Source organism: Columba livia, chromosome 6, assembly GCF_036013475.1.
Source record: "Columba livia isolate bColLiv1 breed racing homer chromosome 6, bColLiv1.pat.W.v2, whole genome shotgun sequence".
Classification (NCBI taxonomy): domain Eukaryota; kingdom Metazoa; phylum Chordata; class Aves; order Columbiformes; family Columbidae; genus Columba; species Columba livia.
In genome coordinates this window covers 15,026,940-15,046,003 of record NC_088607.1, presented here as the reverse complement: position 1 = coordinate 15,046,003, position 19,064 = coordinate 15,026,940, and the positions used below count along the sequence as shown (strand labels likewise).

At 44.3% G+C, this 19,064-nt stretch overlaps 1 protein-coding gene across 6 annotated transcripts in view; it reads left to right on the top strand.

The window, feature by feature from the left end:
- The window catches only part of ARMH3 (armadillo like helical domain containing 3), a 129,305-nt gene that overhangs the window by 89,308 nt on the left and 20,933 nt on the right, over positions 1 to 19,064 (top strand). For all 6 annotated transcript variants that reach the window (XM_065068275.1, XM_065068271.1, XM_065068272.1 and 3 more), the window contains exon 24: positions 5,989 to 6,067. In XM_065068275.1, the coding sequence (XP_064924347.1) occupies positions 5,989 to 6,067 (79 nt within the window). The remainder of the gene's footprint in view (positions 1 to 5,988; positions 6,068 to 19,064) is intronic.

Below are 19,064 nucleotides of genomic sequence, written 5' to 3'. Positions count from 1 at the left end.
TGTAGGAGCAGAAGAAATTTAACAGACTGGAATTAAACCACAGTAGAAGGAAGAATTTAGTGCACGGTTCCAGGGGGTTTGCTTGCTTTTAATTGACGCACACAGCATAGGTATGGCAGATACGTGTACTTTAGAGCAATGCCTGGTGGACATGTGTTAAAATAATCTAAACCCCCACCTTCTGCCAGGTGAGGCTGTACATATGGTGTAACTCAGTCTGATTGTTGCAGATGCTGAACAGCTGGGGTTTTATTGTCTTGAGTGCTGGGAGTGCATAAGAGAGCAGCAGCATCCCTGCCCCAAACAGCAGCTTGCTGAGACACAGCTTGCCGCAGGAAGGCTGACTTGTGGCTGGGAGTTTTGCACGGGTCTCCAGCAGCCATGATTGCGATGGCATGAATGGGGAAAGGGGATAGGGGGCTTGTATTAATTTTGGTCTCTATATTATGTGTAATTTACTTGCTGGCTTGTGCTTGAGCAGTTTTGAACATACCACATAGTAAAATGCTCTGAACTCTTTTCACCTTGTTGGTTTGAAACGCTTTGTCAAGGTGATTGTTCTTATTCCTGTTTTATGAAGGGAGAAGCTAAGGGATGTGAGTGGGAGAAGGAACTGCTGTAGCGAATCAGAGAGAAACTGGTCAGTTACTGATTCCTGTTCTTGAACAATAACCACTGTATCTTAGGTCTCCCTTTTATAGTAAAGCAGCTTTATTAAGTGGAATGTGATAAAAGACACTTGCACTTTCCTGTTTCCTCTTGTTTCTAGTCTCCATCATGGTACTACAAGCTTAGTGCATGCTGGAGTGTTTGTCCATCTCAGATACTGTCAGTTTTTATTGCAGAGGGAAAGCAAACTGGCTGCCTTTGCTATCCATTCAGCTTTACTCTATGAAAACAGAGGTGTGCTCACTGCTGCCCTGTGCTGGTGTGAGCATCCAGTTGAGAAGATGAATGTGTGTAGTGGATATAAAGTCACCCCTTGCAGTTACCCCTGCAAAGGGGTAAATACCAGCTAAGTGTTGCTGCTCCTCTGTTCCACTGTAACTGGACGTAGGAAGAACTGAGCTTGCAGTGCTGCGTTTATTGTTTAAGTATACAAAGAAAGTTTTATGCTGTGCACTGCATACTGGACCTGCAAAATAGGTGCAAAGACCAGGCTCATGCAGTGAATGATGGCTCAGCATTCTCGTCCCTATAATAAGCTTTGCAACCTTTCTGTTCTTCCCTTAGCCTACTTTCAGCACCTCCAGAGTGCTTAATTTCACTGCTTAGGACAAGAGGACAGTGTTGTCTTACGGGACTCTGGAAATGTAGCTGCTGTCAAGCAGGAGCTGGTATGAGACAGCTCATCTGCAATAACTTGATGAGGAGAGTTTGGAGGTCAGAGAAAACGTGCTGAAGAAGTGCTGCCTGCCTGAGCACTGTGATTTTGCTTTCCCTGCGCACTGGATGCAGACCAGCTTGTTATGAGGCTAGGGTGGGCAGGTTCCTTGCCATGGTGGCTGCGTGTGGAGTGGGAGATGCTAGGAATTAAGGGCCCCGTAGCTTAGTGTTGCTGTTGCATTTAACTTCTCACATGTCATGTTACAACTGGTGGCAAATAAACTGAGGAATCAATTAAATATTTTCTTTCCATGCATGCCATATCAGTTTTCAGAGGAGCCCTTCACTGCCAGCAGACTCTGCATCTTCAGAACCTGTGTTACTCTGGGCTTCTCTGGAGGGCAGCACTGGTTGTTTCTGTCTATCCAGGAGTAACTCTAGGCAGTTTTTAAAGACATTATAGAAACAATTTTTTAAATGTTACTGTCTGGAGAACCACTGCAGAAGCAAGCCCTGTTGCAGGGAAGATGGTGAGGTAGGGAATGCAACCCACCTGGAGGTACACCTTCTCTCACCACAGCTCAAGGTGAGAGCTGCAGTGGGAGATGCCTCCATTTGAGGAAAAAAAACCTAACAGGGCCCACATGGAGATTTTCCCAGCTTCTCATCTTCCAACCTATGTGTTTGAGGGAGAAAGGGCTAGTAACAGTCAGTTCAGGACTGGCCAGTTGCTGTAGCTTCAAGAACAGCCAAAGAAGAAATCTTCCAGTCAGAGCTCTTCAGTTTGTAGATGACTGACCACCCTGGGACCAGTTGCTGTTGCTTTGATCATCTCTGTCATGCAGGCTTTTCACCTTCGTTTTTCTTGATCCTATCTGCCCTTCTGTCTCCATTCCCATTTCTGCACTTCTTCCTTCAGTATTCTTTTTCTGTGTTATTTTCTGTCCCTGGTTTATCTCTAACTAAAGTATTTCATGACACTTAGTAAGTAACAGCATTGTAATGTTTTCTGTTGCCACCACACTTTTCTGAGCTTTCCCTATTCTGTTGCATTTGAGATCCTTAGCTTTCTGGGACAGAGGATTCCCACCAGTATGTATTTGTGCAACACCTATTGCAGCAGGACCCGCTATTACTGTCTAAAACATGGTTAATACAGCTAGTACAAATAAATGATTCATTCCTAAATCACATCGGACATTATATTTTTCCTGCAATGATTTCCTTATTCACAAATAAATAAATGTAATAAGTATGCCATAAATGCATAAGTAAATAAATGCAAGTGTTCTAGGTTAATGCTGAAGAAAATACGAGTATGCGTGACTTTGTGTGGCATCTGGCATCATGATGTCTAGGTAGCGTGCTCTCTGAAGAGCTGCATGAAGAAGTGGTGGGAGAACGTATGTTTTTCCCAGAGCACTGGCATGGCTAGAGTGTAAATGATTCTCATTGGGAGATGGGAGAATAAAGAATGGGGAGGTGGGTTGTGGTCTGCCTTGGAGCACTAAGCATGAGACAAGCCACTGGGAGCCACTTTTGTTTTTTTTTAATTCCTGAACCATTGTTTCACCTCCTGCCTTTTCAGCACCCTTCCCTTGTCCAGTGACAGTCTCCTCTCTTGTCTGTTACCTGCTGAACTGTGGATCTGTCAGAAGAGGCAGTGTTACTAAAGTGACATCCCTAGAGAACTGTGTCCCTAAAGCATTTGTGTGACAAATTGCAGCCAGCCCCACTGAGAGACTCATGGTGTGGAAATATCTCAATGTACACACTACTGAAGGCTGGTTGGGGAACTGCAGTGCTTTGTCTTTCGGTTTACACTTTACCATCTCTTTCTTTTATAAATGCATTGAAGACACTAGTCCTTCATGAATACTGAACACAAGGTTTTTATTTTCTTTTTTTTTTCCTCCATGATATCAATATGAAGATCTCAGTAGAGGACAGCACATCACAAAATCTTTCCCAAGCACTTTAACTGTTTCCTTCTCCCTTTCCAAAGGTCCTGGCTGATATCCCAATAACCAAGGCAATCACAGTGCAAGTGGCTCAGCTGTTACATGCTGGTGTGTGAACTAATGATGGCAAAGCTGCTGTTCTATTGTCCATAAGGGGGAGACTGTGCCTAAGAGCTCCGGTCCCCTGTTGGCTCCAGGAACAAATGCCTGTGGAGTGGCAGCTTTGCGAAGTGAAATTCCAGCTGTTACTCAGTAGCCCAGGAGGCCAGTTGCCTAAAAATATGCCCCAGGGACAAGAAGGATTTTCTGAGATGGAAGAATAGCGGAGGCATAGCAGAGTAGCTGATGCAGAAAGGCTCTGCTATTGCACAGCAGCCTGGGCTGGGTAGCGATGGAATTTTTCATTGCAGCTGTGTGAGGAGGAGCTGTACTGCCTGCAGAGGTACACCCTGGTAGCGTATGCTGGGCAGTAAAAACCTGGCTACACGAAGCCAGGTTTGATTCCAAGCTCTTCATGCTCCTTTGCTCCAGGCTGCCTGCAGGCTCAGGAAAATAGCTCTGCAAAAGATTGTGTTGGGAAGGAATTCTTCAGACTGAAAGTGCTTGCTTAAAACCAATTAAACAGCTGAACTTTTTCCTCTACTTGCTGAGGAGTTGTCCATTTTCCTTTAGGGAAATGAGGAAGGAGACTCGTATTCTTTCTCTTCCTTAATGTCTAATGATTCTCACTGCAGTGGCAGCTGGTTGCTGGTTTTGCTTTCCCCGGGTGAACCCCAGCTGTGATTGCAGGTGCTGCTCCACTAGCTCAGAGCCAAGCGGGGACTTGTGAGCAGGCGGCCCATGTTGAAGTGCTTCACAGCAGTGGATACAAATGAATGCTAAATCTGTTCCCTGGTAAATGTTGGAACCATGTGAGTGCACTGAACCCTGCCGAGCTGCCAAACCTTATGTCAAGCCAGAAGTTAAGTTGTTCTGAGTCTGTGTTCCCTTTACTTTCAATAGCTTGTAGTGTGTCCTGTAGGAGTGTAAATACGACTCCAGCCAGGCATGAAACATGCAACTTGAAAGCCACAGCTTTTGAGAGGCTGGGTAATAGAAAGTGTGATTGTGACTCACAGGAGCTGTTTCTCTGCTCAGGCTGAAATGGGAAGAGTCTGGGCATGTCTACCTGCTGCCTGGCCTCCTCCGGAGGGAGGAGAGGTAGAGGAAGCCTGGCAGGGGCCCTGCTGAATTCACTTCACTGATGTAACCGCCACGGCAGGCAGGACTGCAGCAGCCCCTGTGCTGAGCACGTACTGATGCTGTAGGAACAGCCACTGGAGTGACTGTCCCAGCGCACAGACGGTGTCTGGTGTGTCAATGAACTGTGTGGCTGGGAATGTTCTAGCGAATCTGCAGATTCTGTTTGGGTTTGGGTTTTTTTTCCACTATTATTGTACTCCTTACCCCTTCCACACTGTTTTTCTTCATCTGTGTATTTAAAGAAGTAAGGATGCTTCCATGTAGGTTTTTTTTTTCCACTGGCTCCAATTGGCGCCACTGAATATCACTTATTCCTGGACTCGGGCACTAGCTCTTAGCTGTGCTGAGGTTTGGAGAAAGCAGCTGAAAGCCCTTCAGCGGGGCGAGGTGTCGGGAGGAGGGAGCCCATTAGAGTGCAGCAGAGGGAGCTGGAGTGAATTTTCACACTGATGAACATCAGAGTGAAAGCCCCGACTGCTACTGCGGTGTAATTTGGCCAAGCAAGTGTTCTCCAGGCACCATCACTGCACATCTGTGCCAAGCACCAACATGGTCTGTTCCCATGATAAGTGTTTAGCTCGGCAGTGGGTCTCATGAGTAATATCCCAACCAGACCAGTTGCAAACCCAAGCCTAGGGAGTCTTCACTGTCTTTGCCATTTGTCTTCTCAGTTGCACCTGACAAGCAGAGGAGAAGCTGAGCAAATATTCCAGCTGCAGTGCGACTTTTTTTTTTTTTCCCCAATTATGATTTTGTTTTCAATTTTAGATTTCTCACACATGCCTCTAGATCCACTTAGAAGGGAAGGGGAGTATGTTGTTGCAAGCAGTGAGAGAAGTGAGGCAGAGAAGTAGGAGTGATCATTGTTTCTGCTTCTGTGTTTGGGACAGTCATAAATTATCTCTAAGCATCTAAATTGGGGCTGAGGACTAAAGTCATTATGGGAGACATCAAAGTGGTGGCTGCAGTGATGAATAACTACAAGTAAAAGCCAACTTACAACATTTTAAACATAGTGGAGGTCCAAAGCAATAACCATCAGCATCAACGCATCAGGCAACAAAGTTCCATAGAGCAAAATGTCAGGTGATACCGATTTGGAAGGGGTGAGGAGATACAGCTCCTGAGCAGGATGGGGCAGCAGTGGCCAGGTACTCTGTGTCTCTGCTGGAACACTGAGCAAATTCCCCCTGCCAAAGCAGCAAGCGCAGCCCCATATCTGCTGGGAAAAATGCACCCGTGGGTTGGACAGTGCCTGTGCTCGCCATTTCCAGTGAGCCTGTGGCTGAATCTGCGTTGGCCTCTCAGCATGGAGCGTCCCTTAGCAGAACAGGCAATACGGTGCGGTGAGGGAGCAACTGCTGCTCTCAGGACTGCGGCTCCATGTGCACTGGCAGGGAATTTCTGCTGCATCCCTAAGCTGTTCCCGAGACCTGAAAATTTCCCTCCTTTCTTTCAGAGCCATCATCAATCACTTCAACCCGAAGATAGAGTCTTACGCTGCAGTGAATCACATATCACAGCTCTCTGAGGATCAGGTAAGCTGGGCGTGCGATGACCTTTTTTCATGTTGATCTCTGGAATATTGGCATTTAGCTATACCTTGTGCTCACTGGGACTGATGAAGTTGCAGCAATATGAGGAGCGAAGGCAGGACTCTTGTGTTTCTTGTCCAAGTGTGGGCGAGAGGAAGAGAAACAAGGCTTGCTTTAGCCACTTTTACCACCACATGCAGACATCCTGGTCCAGGAAATGCAGAGGGATGGCTACGAATGATGAAAATATGCAGCATTCTCAGCAAGTGTGGCTGCAGACTGTGAGGATGCTGGTGTTTAGAAAGGAGCAGGAGGCTTTTGGCAGTGAATTTAGTTATTGGAGAACTGTTGGGTGTAGCTTGATTCTCTGTGATATTGGGGAATTAGAACTCAGGCAACAGCTGGTAGAAATTTTCGAGGATAATTGAATCCAGTTGTTTTAGATGTTGAAAAGAGAAAATTTTTAATAAAAAGGGTGATAGGGTTAGGTTTTCCTTCCTTAATTTGGCGTGGTTTGCTCTCTTTGTGTCCCGCTTGTATTGCATAAATGTGTAAACATGGCTATTGGAAAATAGGCTACTGTGCGTGGTCTCAGGAAGGGAAGAGATGGCCTATTTCCCAAAATAAAATATTGGGATTATATGTTAATTACTCTTGGAGAGGTAAGTGACTCTTCAGGAGCCTATAGTGGACAAAATACAGAGCTGCTACGCAAGCTGGGGAGATCGTCACAGACACAGCCATGTCAGCACCTCTGGACCTTCTGGAGAAGAAGTTGTGCACGCAGTCTAGGGTGGACATTATCTGAGTCATTTTGTATTGCTCTTTCCGCCAGATGGGATCCTGTGCTTGTGTCTGTTAAAAGGCCTTGATCTGTAACTCGTGTCTCTCTCTGTCCACGATGTATTTTTACTCATTACTTGTTGGTAGCCTTCCATGCTTCCTACTAAGCTTTTCATTTGTTGTCCTACTTGATCTTTACTATGTAACACCCCAAAATCTCAGGCTGAATGTTGTACTGGTGTGGTGGGAAAAAAAAACTGGACCCTACTGCTTTATAGTCTCTTCTTGTTATAGCTGGCTAAAAGAACACTAGTTTTAATTGACTCAATTTTTCTGTATTGTTCTACCTCTGAGAGTCACTGTACCCATAGCTATGCTTTGTGATCGTTCATGTTATCAGTCCTCATTTGCTGGTGATACACTGATTGCATCAACCCAGGCCCCTAAAAAAGAAAAGCTTTTGATAGCCCAATTTGAAACTGGGGGCTTTGATAGAGAGGAATTTTGCATAGTCATTAGCTTAGTCTGAGGATGGAAATGAGCTTTTCACTGTTAGCTCTGTGTAATATTCATCCCCCAGCAGTTCAGAAAGGTCAGGTTAAATCCTTTCTTCCTTGCGTGTTATTCTTTAAATAAAATCTCTAGCAGCAGGCAGATAATGAAATCGGTGCTGATGCATGGAGCATTTTGAGGAAGATTACTAGGAAGTTGAAAGACAGCTAGATTTCTCTTTTTACTTTTCTCCCTTCATGTTTTCTCTCAACGTAAGGAGAACTTCAAACAAAGCAAGGCAATAATAGGTCCTGGTGAACTGCAGAGAAATAAGGGACATGTCAGTGTGGTGAGGAACTGTGTGGTCTCAGTGAGGGTGTTCAGTCGGTTCTGTGCAATTTACTGCACAAGAAGAGGGATGGAGACTTCTTGCCTCCACTTTCAATTAGCCACTGAGCTCAGGTCTGTGCTGGACTGTGGTTTCCCCTCCATCAGCAGCCGTCCCATGTGGTGAGTACATGAGAGGTAAACGTAGACGGCCGAGATCAAGGCCAGGGTCTGGCTTTTGTGGGGTAACAGAGTTTGTTGTTTTCATTCTGTGTTAGCCCTTCAGCATGGCATGGGAGGATTAAGCTTGCTTTTTGGCTGCTGTCTTTTTTTTTTTTCTTTCTAGCTGTACCTTTCGTTTTTACATATGTGTTCCCTTAATTCCCCTTCTCTCCATAAATATTTCCTACACAAAACCCATCCTCCTTTCTAGCCTTGTTTGGTTTTTTTTTGAAGTGTACCACATTGAAATATGTAATACTGACATTTAAGTTGTGTATCCACACACAGATACTACATTTGGGACTGGTCATTCCCTTGAGTTGTTTTGATACTTTGGGGAGACTGGGAATATTTATTTTTACAGTTTTGAGGATCAAACTTTTCTTTTAACGAAGCTTTCCTTCCCAGATACTAGCCTTTGGCCGGATTCTCATATGGCTGATCATTCTCCTCTCTGGTATCTGAGAATCTCCTATTAATCAGGCAGGAATGGCTTTGGCACAGCTCTGTCTGAAGAGGAATTTCCAGCTGCTCTGAGGTGCTTCCAATTCACTTGAACCTACTCAGCTTCCAGACTCTTACTTGAGCCTGTGTGAAACTTCCTATGCTGCTCTCTGACTGTTCTGGCACCCTGTTCATGTGCCAGATAATATATTAAAAATCATTATTTTTATTTTTGTATTTTTAATATCCTTAAAAGTAGCTAAGTAATCAGCTGAATGAGATTTTGCTCTATCTTTTTCCTAATCCTATTGAAGGCTTTATTACCTTGTTAATCGCTAATGTCCGTTTATTACCAATCTCAGTGCTTTCTCCTTTTTTATTTATAAGCATTAATGTTGACATTATTACATGCTGAGGGGATTTGTAGGCTCTGGAAAATTATGGACAGGGGATTGTTTTAAGGATAGACTGTTAACGCTACTGTACATCTTCAGCCCTAAAGGTCTCCAGGAACCATAGTTTGAACATACAGATCTGTGGTCTAGGCAGGTATATTTGGAAGGCTTTGTGATACTGCTTTGCTGACTGTTGTGGGGTTTATCCAGTGTTCACATCCAAAATACTGGGAAGAGACACTTTTCTTTCCATATTCTCTTGAGCAAGGAGTGGGAGATTCCCTGGAGTGCGTGAATGCCAGGGATTTGACAATGAGCCACCTCAGTCTGTCAACACCATGTGATCCTTGCCAGTGCCATTCTGCAGAGTCTATGTGCCAAAGCAAACTCATAATCTTTCTGACCTTGCTGTAGTTCCTCACCATGAAATGGGAGGTGTCTTAGCTAGTTATTGGCATCTTCCTTCACTTGCTAATTTGTTAAACCTGACTTCAGTGTTAATCTGTGTTTCTGTGGTATTTTCCATCTCAACATGTTTGGCTCTTGCCTGCCTCTCCTTTAAGGAATTGAAAGATGCTGCACAGTTAAAAATAGGGTTTGCCATTTACTGCCAAGGTAGTTTTAGCTCTTCCATGCAAGTGATTCTTCATGTCTTCAAAGATATTTCCGTCCCTTCTCAAGTCAAAGGGTAAAATAGCCTTCTGTGAAATGAATGCATAGGCTTATCTGTGCTCTCCAGATGACCAGACTGCCGTGTACTTAACACACTGGAGGCAGCAGACTTTGTCATATCTGATCTGAGGAGCTCCCAACATGTTTTCCAGCAGAAGCAGTTGCAGAAAACAGGGTCAAGGCAGTGAGAAAACAGCAACACAAGAGTTGCTCCAGAAGGGCAGATGCAGACAAACAGAAAGATTGACAGTGCAGGGTATGAGTGATCTGGATGGGGTCTCACATCTGCCTTTTCTGGATGAGAAAGAAGAGCTGTATGTTGTGATGTAGCACAATTATTCTAGAGAGGCTACAGTGAGAGGAACCCAGTACTTCTTTTGGTGAAATCTTCTTGGAGCAAGAATGTCTTGTGGTACCTCACATGCCAAACAAGTCTTGTGCCAATTTGCTGGAGAATTAGGTAGTAAAATTGCTCACTAAGGTCTCATTTTCTCTTTGGCACTTGATCTCTCTAGGATTTATGCTCTAAGGATCTTAAAATTGAGATGGCAGACATGCGGGACTGATAATGCTTCCTAGTCAGGAATATCTACGTGCTGTTTTCTAATAAGAGCCCCTTTCTTTCCAAACACAGCAGGGACACTGAGTACCTCTGGTTTGGAGGTGCCATAGACTTCATTGTGAAAGACTGTTGTGAACACCTGTACTGTGTGTATTTATCTGGTAACTGCAGATAAAAAGTTCTGGGAGCCAGAACAGATTGTGATGGAAAACCAGGAAAACTGTATTGCTTTTGAAATGGTGACAAATGAGTGTAATATTTGGGTTGTTCCATACTGTAATACCTTTATAACTGAGGTAGCTGCAATCCAGCTCAGTTGAGCAATCTCAAAAAGCTATTTTCCCTTTTCTTGAGGTTATACTACAAATGCAGAATACTCCCCACACACCCCCAATCCACATGGCCTTTTATTATCAGGTGGGGCTTTGAGGGACTGACCCGAAATACAGCTCAAGGAGACTCCACCAGTGACTTGCACAAAAGGATGTGGTTGGTTTTAAGTGCCCTAAGGTATTCTAACTCTGATCCATTGGTGTAATGTTTTGTTCAACTTGCTCTGGTTCCTGTAACTAGCAGCAAAACCACTTGCAGATATGAAATGCTTTGTTCTTTTTTAGCATTGCTGACAGTGGTGTAAAGAGTTAAGAGCCTGTTAGCATGTGTCTATTTGGTATTTTTAAAATGTTGAGTACCATCAGTGCTAGGTACTACTGCAATAAATCCTCCTAATCTCTTACATTAATATAACTTGTTGTGAGGGCTCCAGAAATATTTTTAAATGGTTTTGGCATAATGCTACTTCACTTCTGAAATGCAGTGAGCTTTGGCGTGGAAAGCATCAAGCTTGCTAGTGCTGTGGTGCACACAGTAGTAGGAATGTGAATCTCCAGCTACGGGGTCACCAAGGCAAAGCCCTAATTTAAAGTCATCACATCTTTGCATGTAAGGCAGGGATGTTGGGTTTCATGGTCTCATTACAGACACCTACTCACGATTAGTGGCTTGAAACAGATTTTATTGTTTAAATAGGAAGAGCTAAGCTGCACTAGGTGAAATTGGAATTCTAGGTTTCAAATGGTCTATATAAAAAGTCTTCTGGAGTTGGCAAATTGCCATTTTGCCTAGCTGATGAGGGGGTTCTGTGGTTTAGGTATCTTGGGGGTTTTGTTTGTTTGTTTACCAGAGAAATATCCCTGCAGTTTCCTAGTGCCTCAGACTGCTTTACGCAGTGTGCCAGGCTGAATGGGTCTGAAGAGACTTCAAGGACTGATCAGCTTTGCTGCAAGGAGATTTGAAGCTGGAGGTGAGCTTTGGAGCAGTGAGTTTGTGCTGTGTGGTGCCTTTTATTAACAAGCGTAATACAATAAACTGTGCGTCATTGGAGAAGGAGGGACAACCTGAGGTAGGACGTGAGAGGGACAAAAGAAGGGCTGTGTTTTTAAAAGCACCTACTGCTGGAGAGATGTAACCCTGTTTCTAATTCAGTCCCAGAAACCCCAACAAGAAATGCAAGAAACCTTTCAATTCCCTTCTTTCAGGCTCAACACAAGTGCCGCGGCATCCTGCCCTTTACTGCTAGTGGCATTTAGCTGCTCTGTGCACTCGGAGACAGCGTGACCCTGGATCACCTTGGCTGCTCCCGGAGCAGGGGAGTCTTTCCACCCTTTGTGCATGGCAAATGCTGAAGGCATGTTCTGCTTCCTACCCCTTCTGTGAGCCTGTCCTCTTGGGCAAATGAGGAACTGCCTCAAAGTACAAACTGGTACCAAAATAAGTCTATTAAACTTCAAAGTAAGGCTTGCCTTCGGTTCTCATGGCTGTTTTCATATCCTTGCCTGGCTGTTGCTGGTAGCACAGGGACTGATAAGAGCCTGAAAACTGCTGTAGTGTAGGTGACCACTGAATGCTGGGGACTTCTTTTGGAAGAGCTGCCTTCTGGAGCTGCTGCTTGCTGCAACAGAGTGAAGTCTCCTGGAGCTAGATAAGTTTCTGTGCTGGGGCTACAGAGGCAAAGCTAGAGGATGAGAGTTATGAACCCAGCTTGAACCGCAACTGGGAGCGCACTGGTCAAGAGCCATAGATTTAACTTTGTGCTAAGCTCCCAGCCCATGCTGTGGAGACATGCTGACGTTGCTCTAGTTCCAGTGCTTGTTCTGCACCCTTGGTGAAGGTGTTCCACAAAACACATCCCAGATACGTGGTAGATTTGTGGTATCTGTGGTACTTAACCTGGAAAGGGGGCTGTGGGTAGCTAGAGGACAGGGCTGCAGGCTGGGGTCTGAACTCGTTCCTAGATTTTGCTGTGCTGCCTTGAGCAAACCTTGAGCCCTGTGTCCTCCTGAGTGAGAGGGCAGCTGGTGTGGAGCCCTTGGGGAGCCAGGCAGCGTTTGAAGTGTGTGATCTGCTGGGGAAGGCAAAGCGATGTTACGGATTGCCGTCACTGCTAAGCGCCTGTGTAGGGCAGGGAAAGCTCCACAGAGGATTGCAACAGAATGATCAAAACAGTCTGCATTTATAAAGATTAAATTACAACTTTGCACATCTACGATTAAAGGAGGAGCTGTCAACGGCTGGCTTGTGAGAATGCACAATTCAATTTGCATTTTGTAAGACTTCAGATTGAGAAGGTTTTTAATCCCTTGTGAAACAGGAATAATAGACGCTGGCTGTTGCCAGGTGCATAATGCATATAGATACCATGCAAACTTCTTTCATTGCTCTCTGTAAAGCTGGATTTGTAGCACTGTACTTTGTTACTCTAGTCCTGAGCTCCACCCTAAGCTTCCTTACACTCAGTCATCCCTCTGCTTGTGAATCCTAAAAGCAGACAGGCTGTAGCCCGCTGTGCCAGTTACAGATGGTGATGTGTCTCTGAGTTCATGGAGTCAAATTCTCCTCTTGCAAACAGGGACAGGCTCTGCAGTGACTGCCAGCCATACTCGTTCCAGGGATTCTTTAGGATAAAACTGCCTTCATAGACTGCTACTCTTCCTTCTCTGTGGTAGTATCCTGCTGCAACAGATGATGTTTTTCTGCCTTCCTCCTCTGGATCCTCTAGCTGGAGCTGCAGCTGTTTCCCAAAAGTGACAAATTGGGTCATCGCTCTGATTTTGAAGTGGGAAACAAATTGAGCTTTGCAGTCTCCATCCCTCCCAGAGCAGGAGAGTAAATGCTGCTGAGCCAAAAGGTGCCACAGCTGAACAGAGCTCCACTCAGCTGGAAGATTTGGTTTTTTGGCTCTCTGACTCTTGGCATTTGGACGTTAAGACAATAAGTTCAAATTTCTTGTCCATAGTAGGGAGCTCAAAGGCATAAAGGAGAAGGTGACACCTTTGATGTGTGTCACTCTTCTTATCTTCATGAGAGACCCGAGGCAGGCAGCAGGATTGCTCAGGGAGCTAAGATGTGTCATTCAAAGACAAGCAAGTGGGGGAATGGATGTCCAGAGAGATGGAACTGGGGAAGGTGGTTCTGCATCAGCCAAGTGCCGGGGGCTATAAATCAATTCCGCTGCCTTAGTCAGAGGGCGCTTGGATTCCCCCATGGCTCGGTTAAGGCACAAATAAGCTCCTGGGGAGCTAAGTATTGCTGGCAGCACATGCTGTTTCAGCAGCAGCATCTGCCTCATAGCTGGCATGAGTGTGGGCCTGTGGAAGGATGTTAACTCATAGCCTTGTGTTTGCTTTCACCTGAGTACCTGTTCGTAGGAGTTCCTCTCTCACTTTTTCCAAACCATGGATTTATGTTCTGCATCAATAACTGTTTCACAGCAAGACTTGCTATCAGGGAAAGTATATTCCAGCCTCCCAGACAAGAAGCTGATGAATTGGCCTGGACCACTGTCTGAAAGTACCTATTATAGAATTTCTGAAATAAGCTGATGTGACCCAGCAGTCATCGCTTGCATCAATGTTAACTGGTATGTCATAGTTGCATCAATGTTAATTTAAAGTAGGAAGCTTTTATCTTCCATGAAAACACAGGTTAGTTAGGATGACCTCTGGCAGTAAGAAAATAAGTATGGAAAACCTGCTGATGTATCCTTAGCATTTGGAGAAAGGGGTAGTTTCTTGCAGACTGACATCCAATAAGGTTTCCAGTATCCCCTGCCATATGCCTTATCCTCCTAGTTAGAAACTTTGCCACTAAATCTTACTTTGTGCAGAACCAAGCTAATGAAATACTGTGCTTAAGCCTTATTTGTGCACAAAAGCCATCTTGGTTTCTCAATTGTATTTTCCTCAGCAGTTGTAATTCAGGAGACTGCGTTTTGTTTTGAGTTGGATGTAAAAACAGACACAGAAGGCTTTGAAATCTTACTCTTGGACTTCCTGACTTGTCAGAAAATGCTGTCTTAGGGCCTTGTATAGGAGCCATAAAGGTGGAGAAGTCTTTGAGTGCTCGTCCTCCCACTTGCAATGCCATGAATGAGCTCCAGTCCCGCTAATGATCGACTGCATCTCTGAGATAATGACAGCTGCTTGCAGTGAAATGTGACGACACAGAACACCACTGCATCTTTCTAGCAGTGAGATTCAGTGTCTGGGAGTAGGTAGTGAGTGGGCATGATGTGGCTAGCTAGCTGTTCTTGGGGTGCTTTGACTTTGGGAAGGTCTGTACAATCTTTTGCAGACCAAAGTGAGCTGCCCTGGAGCCCCCTGAGGATGTTTAACACAGGGGATAATAGTATCATGGTGATACTGTGAGAATTTGTTTCTCTGGGCACTGCTATCAACTCCCCTCTGGTTATATTTCTTCCGCAACATCTGTGAATCAAACTATTGCTTTTCTTGCAAGTTAGGCACCAGCCTTTTCACTTAGGTATTGCATTGTCCTTTGCAGCCTCCTCTGTGCGTTACTGTGAAAACTAATGTTCCAGACCCAGGACTAATCAGTCCATATGTGAATATGGAGATCTCACAGAGCCTACCCTCAGGTTTCTCTCATTCTGCCAGCAGTTTTCCTTCCGAGTGTTAAAGCTCAGCTGACTGGTAACTTTACAGCCCTCTTCTGCACCAGAAATAAATATGCTCCTCCCCAAACCTAGATACCAGCCTTTGCTTAGCTGTGTCATACTGGTGGTTTGCTGGAGTTGGGCATCTGTCCAACTTGGATGAAATGTTGGTTGTTACTGTCACCCTAAGGTCTGTCAGTGAAGTAGGGATTTTATGTAACACACAACATGGATCTAGATGGAGCTTCACAAGACAGTATTTGCAAGGGTGTTTTGGTCCCTTTCATTTCTTAAAAGAGGTAGCTGTGAGCTACAGTACAGATTGTTTAAGGCTGTGTTTTGTTTGCAAGAAGTGCTCTTTTTGTTGAACATCTTGAAACGCTAGGACAGGAGCAATCTTGCAGCTGATGGAAAGAGAAGTGTGGATTTGAGAGGAAGCTGAGGTAGTCACGCTGGAACTTAGACTGTTTTGGTTTTGCATCCAGGCTGCTTTGCTGGGAGTTTTCTACCCTGTTGTTACTGTTCCTGAAAACCTACAACCTGATGGAAGCATCTCACTACAGACTCCTAGTTCTCACCTCAGCTATAAAGACGTGCGTTTCTATTTTAAGTGGTGGACCTATTTAATTACAGTGCCACCTACAAGTTGCTTTGTAGGCATAGAAAGGAAACTTAGGTCTGTTGCTGGGCTAAACTCCCCTTCTCAGGAGAATAAAAAGAAAGCTACTGTAATGCCTCATCTCAGCCTTCTTCGCAGACACCTGAGCATGACACACTTTTTGCAGGGGAGAATATTAACATGAACTGAACTTAATTTCTCCAGCTGATGACAGTTTCCCACATCATCCAGTTCTTGCTGAGCTTTCCACCCTCAGTAGTGCCCAAAGGGATAATATTCCAGGACTCCTTGAGTCCTAAAGTGTATCTGTCATTATTTAATATGTTAATGTTTCAGAACTAGGACTTAGTGATGCTAGGGCAGGGCAGTCAATGTCATAGTAAACAACTCAGCATAAAGAAGTGGGTTGTGGTACTGGGACCGCTGACTGCTCCTGCCCCAGTTGCTCATCGGGAAGTCAGTTGTTTAGTTGAACCAGAAACCTGTGGTCTTGTGTCAGCTACGCTGTTATCTTGAGACACAGCCTGGTCCCTCATCCTCACCTGGAAACCCTTCACTTGAGTGAAGCACAGTTTGCAGATGGAAGTAACTGTTCTGTTGGGGGACCCAGCTTGGAGCTGTCATGCTTTTTGTACATGAGATCATAACTCACTGTGACCTCAACTTAGGCATGTCAAGGACAGCTTTTTGTGTGATGAGTTTAGAGAAGGTCAGGTTAAGATGTTTAAAAAAAAAAAACAAAAAAGCTGTTTGATTTGATCCTGATTTTTGTTTAAAAAAATGAAAGATGAACAAGTTTCAGAAGCCAAATGTGGGGAGGAGAAGGATTTTATTTTTATAACATTCCCCTTTTAAAAAAAAAAAAAAAAAAGAGAAGAAAAATCACCTGCCTGTAACTCTCACAAAAAAAAAAAAAAGTGCCTGATTTTCCAGCTCCCAAAAGGACTGTAGTTGAAAAGGTGAATCCAGACTCTGGAGTGTTAACCCTGTCTCCACTAATCTTACATAGTTGTACCCAGGTGCTCACAGGTGGCTGCAGATTCTTCTGCCCTGCCTCTTGATACTAAGTCAAGAACAGATGCTGCAGAAATATCTACAAAATATTTAAGATCACACCTCTCCTCTGTCACTTGCTCTTGGAAAAGGCGATAGGATCATTCTGCTGCGAAGTGCCACTTCCTGGCAGAGGTTTTAATGCCCGCTAGTGTAATGGCGAGTGGCATTTTGATTGCAACCTTCTCTCACACTGTGTAGCTCCTACTGTGTGTTCTCTTCTCTCTAGGTATTGAATTGCTGTTCTGGTACAGTATTTGACTTGAGTTTTTCCCTGCTGTTGTTTCTTCTGTGGGGGACTGTGTGCCATCACACTGCTGACAGCACACACATTTGAGAGGATTCCTTTACATGTGCCTCTTCTGGCATTTTACCATCCTGTCTCTTTCAACATGTGATAGCAGAATATAAAGTAGGTCATTCTATTTCCTTTCTGCTTTTCTCAGTTCTGCAGCTCTTGTGATCTTTGAATTCTTTCTGAATATCAGACCATTTTGGAGACTTGTCACTGGGAGAGTTCAGCGGGCTCCTGAAGCCTCAGTAGTCACCTTGGGATTGGGCCTTAACAGAGCACTAGGGACATCTTTCTTTGTAGCCTTTGTATGCCATGGATACCCTGTTAATTAGTAGCCTTGACATGTTTTAGAGAGATGAGAAGGAAGAACGATGGCAGCTTTCCTAATGCACAACCATCGCTTGCTGCTGTGATGTGTCCCGTGGCTGCTGCCAGCCCTGCCCTCCTGTTCTCTCCGAGCTGATTGTAGCTGGCGGTTGCCATCTAGAAGCAGTAAACCGACTGAACAGCTCTACTTATTACCATTTATAAAAATGCATCAAACAAAAGCTCTAGGCACAGTCACAAGTCAGTCCTTAAAAAGGCATATGGAAAGAATTTAGTCCTTCCTGCGTCAGGCCAGTTTAGACTATTGTAGATTTACAACAAACCCGAAAAGTATGAAGTATCTGAATTTTTCAACTTGCAGGCTTGCTTTTCAGTTTTATGCATACAGCCCAAGGTGGTGGAAGCATTTGGCTTAAATTACAGCACTGTTTCACTGAAACTCCTCCTTGTGAATGGTTCTCAGAACTGTAAGATCAGAGATGTGGACCCCTTGAACCTCTGTCCCTTGGTTTCTCAGCAGGATAAGTGTGGTAACAAATTCTGTGTTAACCCAGGGTGAGAATGGACCCTTATGGTTTATCCCACCCTGAAGGTGTGTTACTCTGTGGTCAAATGCATGCAAACTCCAGATTTTGTAGAGCTCTGAAATGTGAGACCGAGTTGGAGGTGCAGAGAGACATGGTCCAGAGCTTCCACCAATGCTGCCTTCTAGTGGTGGTTGATTTCTGAGGGGACTGCTCAACTGAAAATGCCTGGTTAGCTAGGAAGAGTCAAGTAAAACTTGAACTTCTGTGTATTAGTATAATATAAGATGCAATTTCTTAAGAAATTTGCTAAGCAAGTATGAAATCCGCTTTGAGTGTAGGCAAGAACTCAGATGTGAGAATAATACCAAGAGGTCAATGCAGCAGCATTTTGGAAAGAGCAGAGTTTAGGATTCCCATTAAAACAAAAATAGTTGTGCAAATAAAATTACCAGCTGGTGCAGTACAAATTAGTGGGTTTAAAATCTGGAGAAAAAGCAGCTGAGTTATTAATCCTTGAACTGAAACCCTTAAGTCCTTTCAGTGAGTAACTTCTGCTTGTCATCTAATCCCTTTGAATTGCGGAAAACACAGACCCAGAGTTGTTCTCTGCTGTGTGGTAAGAGGAAATTTAACCAGTGAGCTAAATAAATAAATTAATTAATTGGCAACAATAAGGGAGCTGTGTATCCACTGTATCTAATTGCTTTTTTATATAGTCTTCCTCTAACTTGGTGGAAGGCACAGGCTTGTGAGTTGCACATGCAAAAATATGCTAAAAAAAACACCTCACCAAGGCTTTGAACCTGATCGGAGATAGTTGTGTGGATCATCTTATATTGCTTTGGGCAGTCTCTAATGGGGACATTGCTCAGCCAAGCTCAAGTTATGCAATAGAAATTCAAGCTGAAATTGAACACACCTCAGAATCACAGAGTAAATCAAATCTCATTTCCTTGCTTGCAGAGAATGTGGGCTGTGTGGACTTTCTTCCTCCTCCTCCTTCTCAGCAATTTTTATTCTAGCAGGTCAGAGCTACCTTTTCCTTATGAGAAATACTGAGTGACTTCCCTGAGCCTTCTTCAAAAACTCATCAGAGCTAATACCTTTGAAAATGTTTGAGGTCCAAGAGGCACTTGGGAGCACTAAATCCTCACACAGAGATTTTTAGGCTGTAGAACAATGGTGTCCTCCAAGCACTGCAGAAATTACCGTGGAGATGATATTTCCATTACAGATCTTGCAGGTACTTATCTGGCAATATGGCAAAAAGAGTCATTTAGAGAGAAAGTGGAAGCCTTGGTGATCAACTCCACATCTCCAAGATAGTG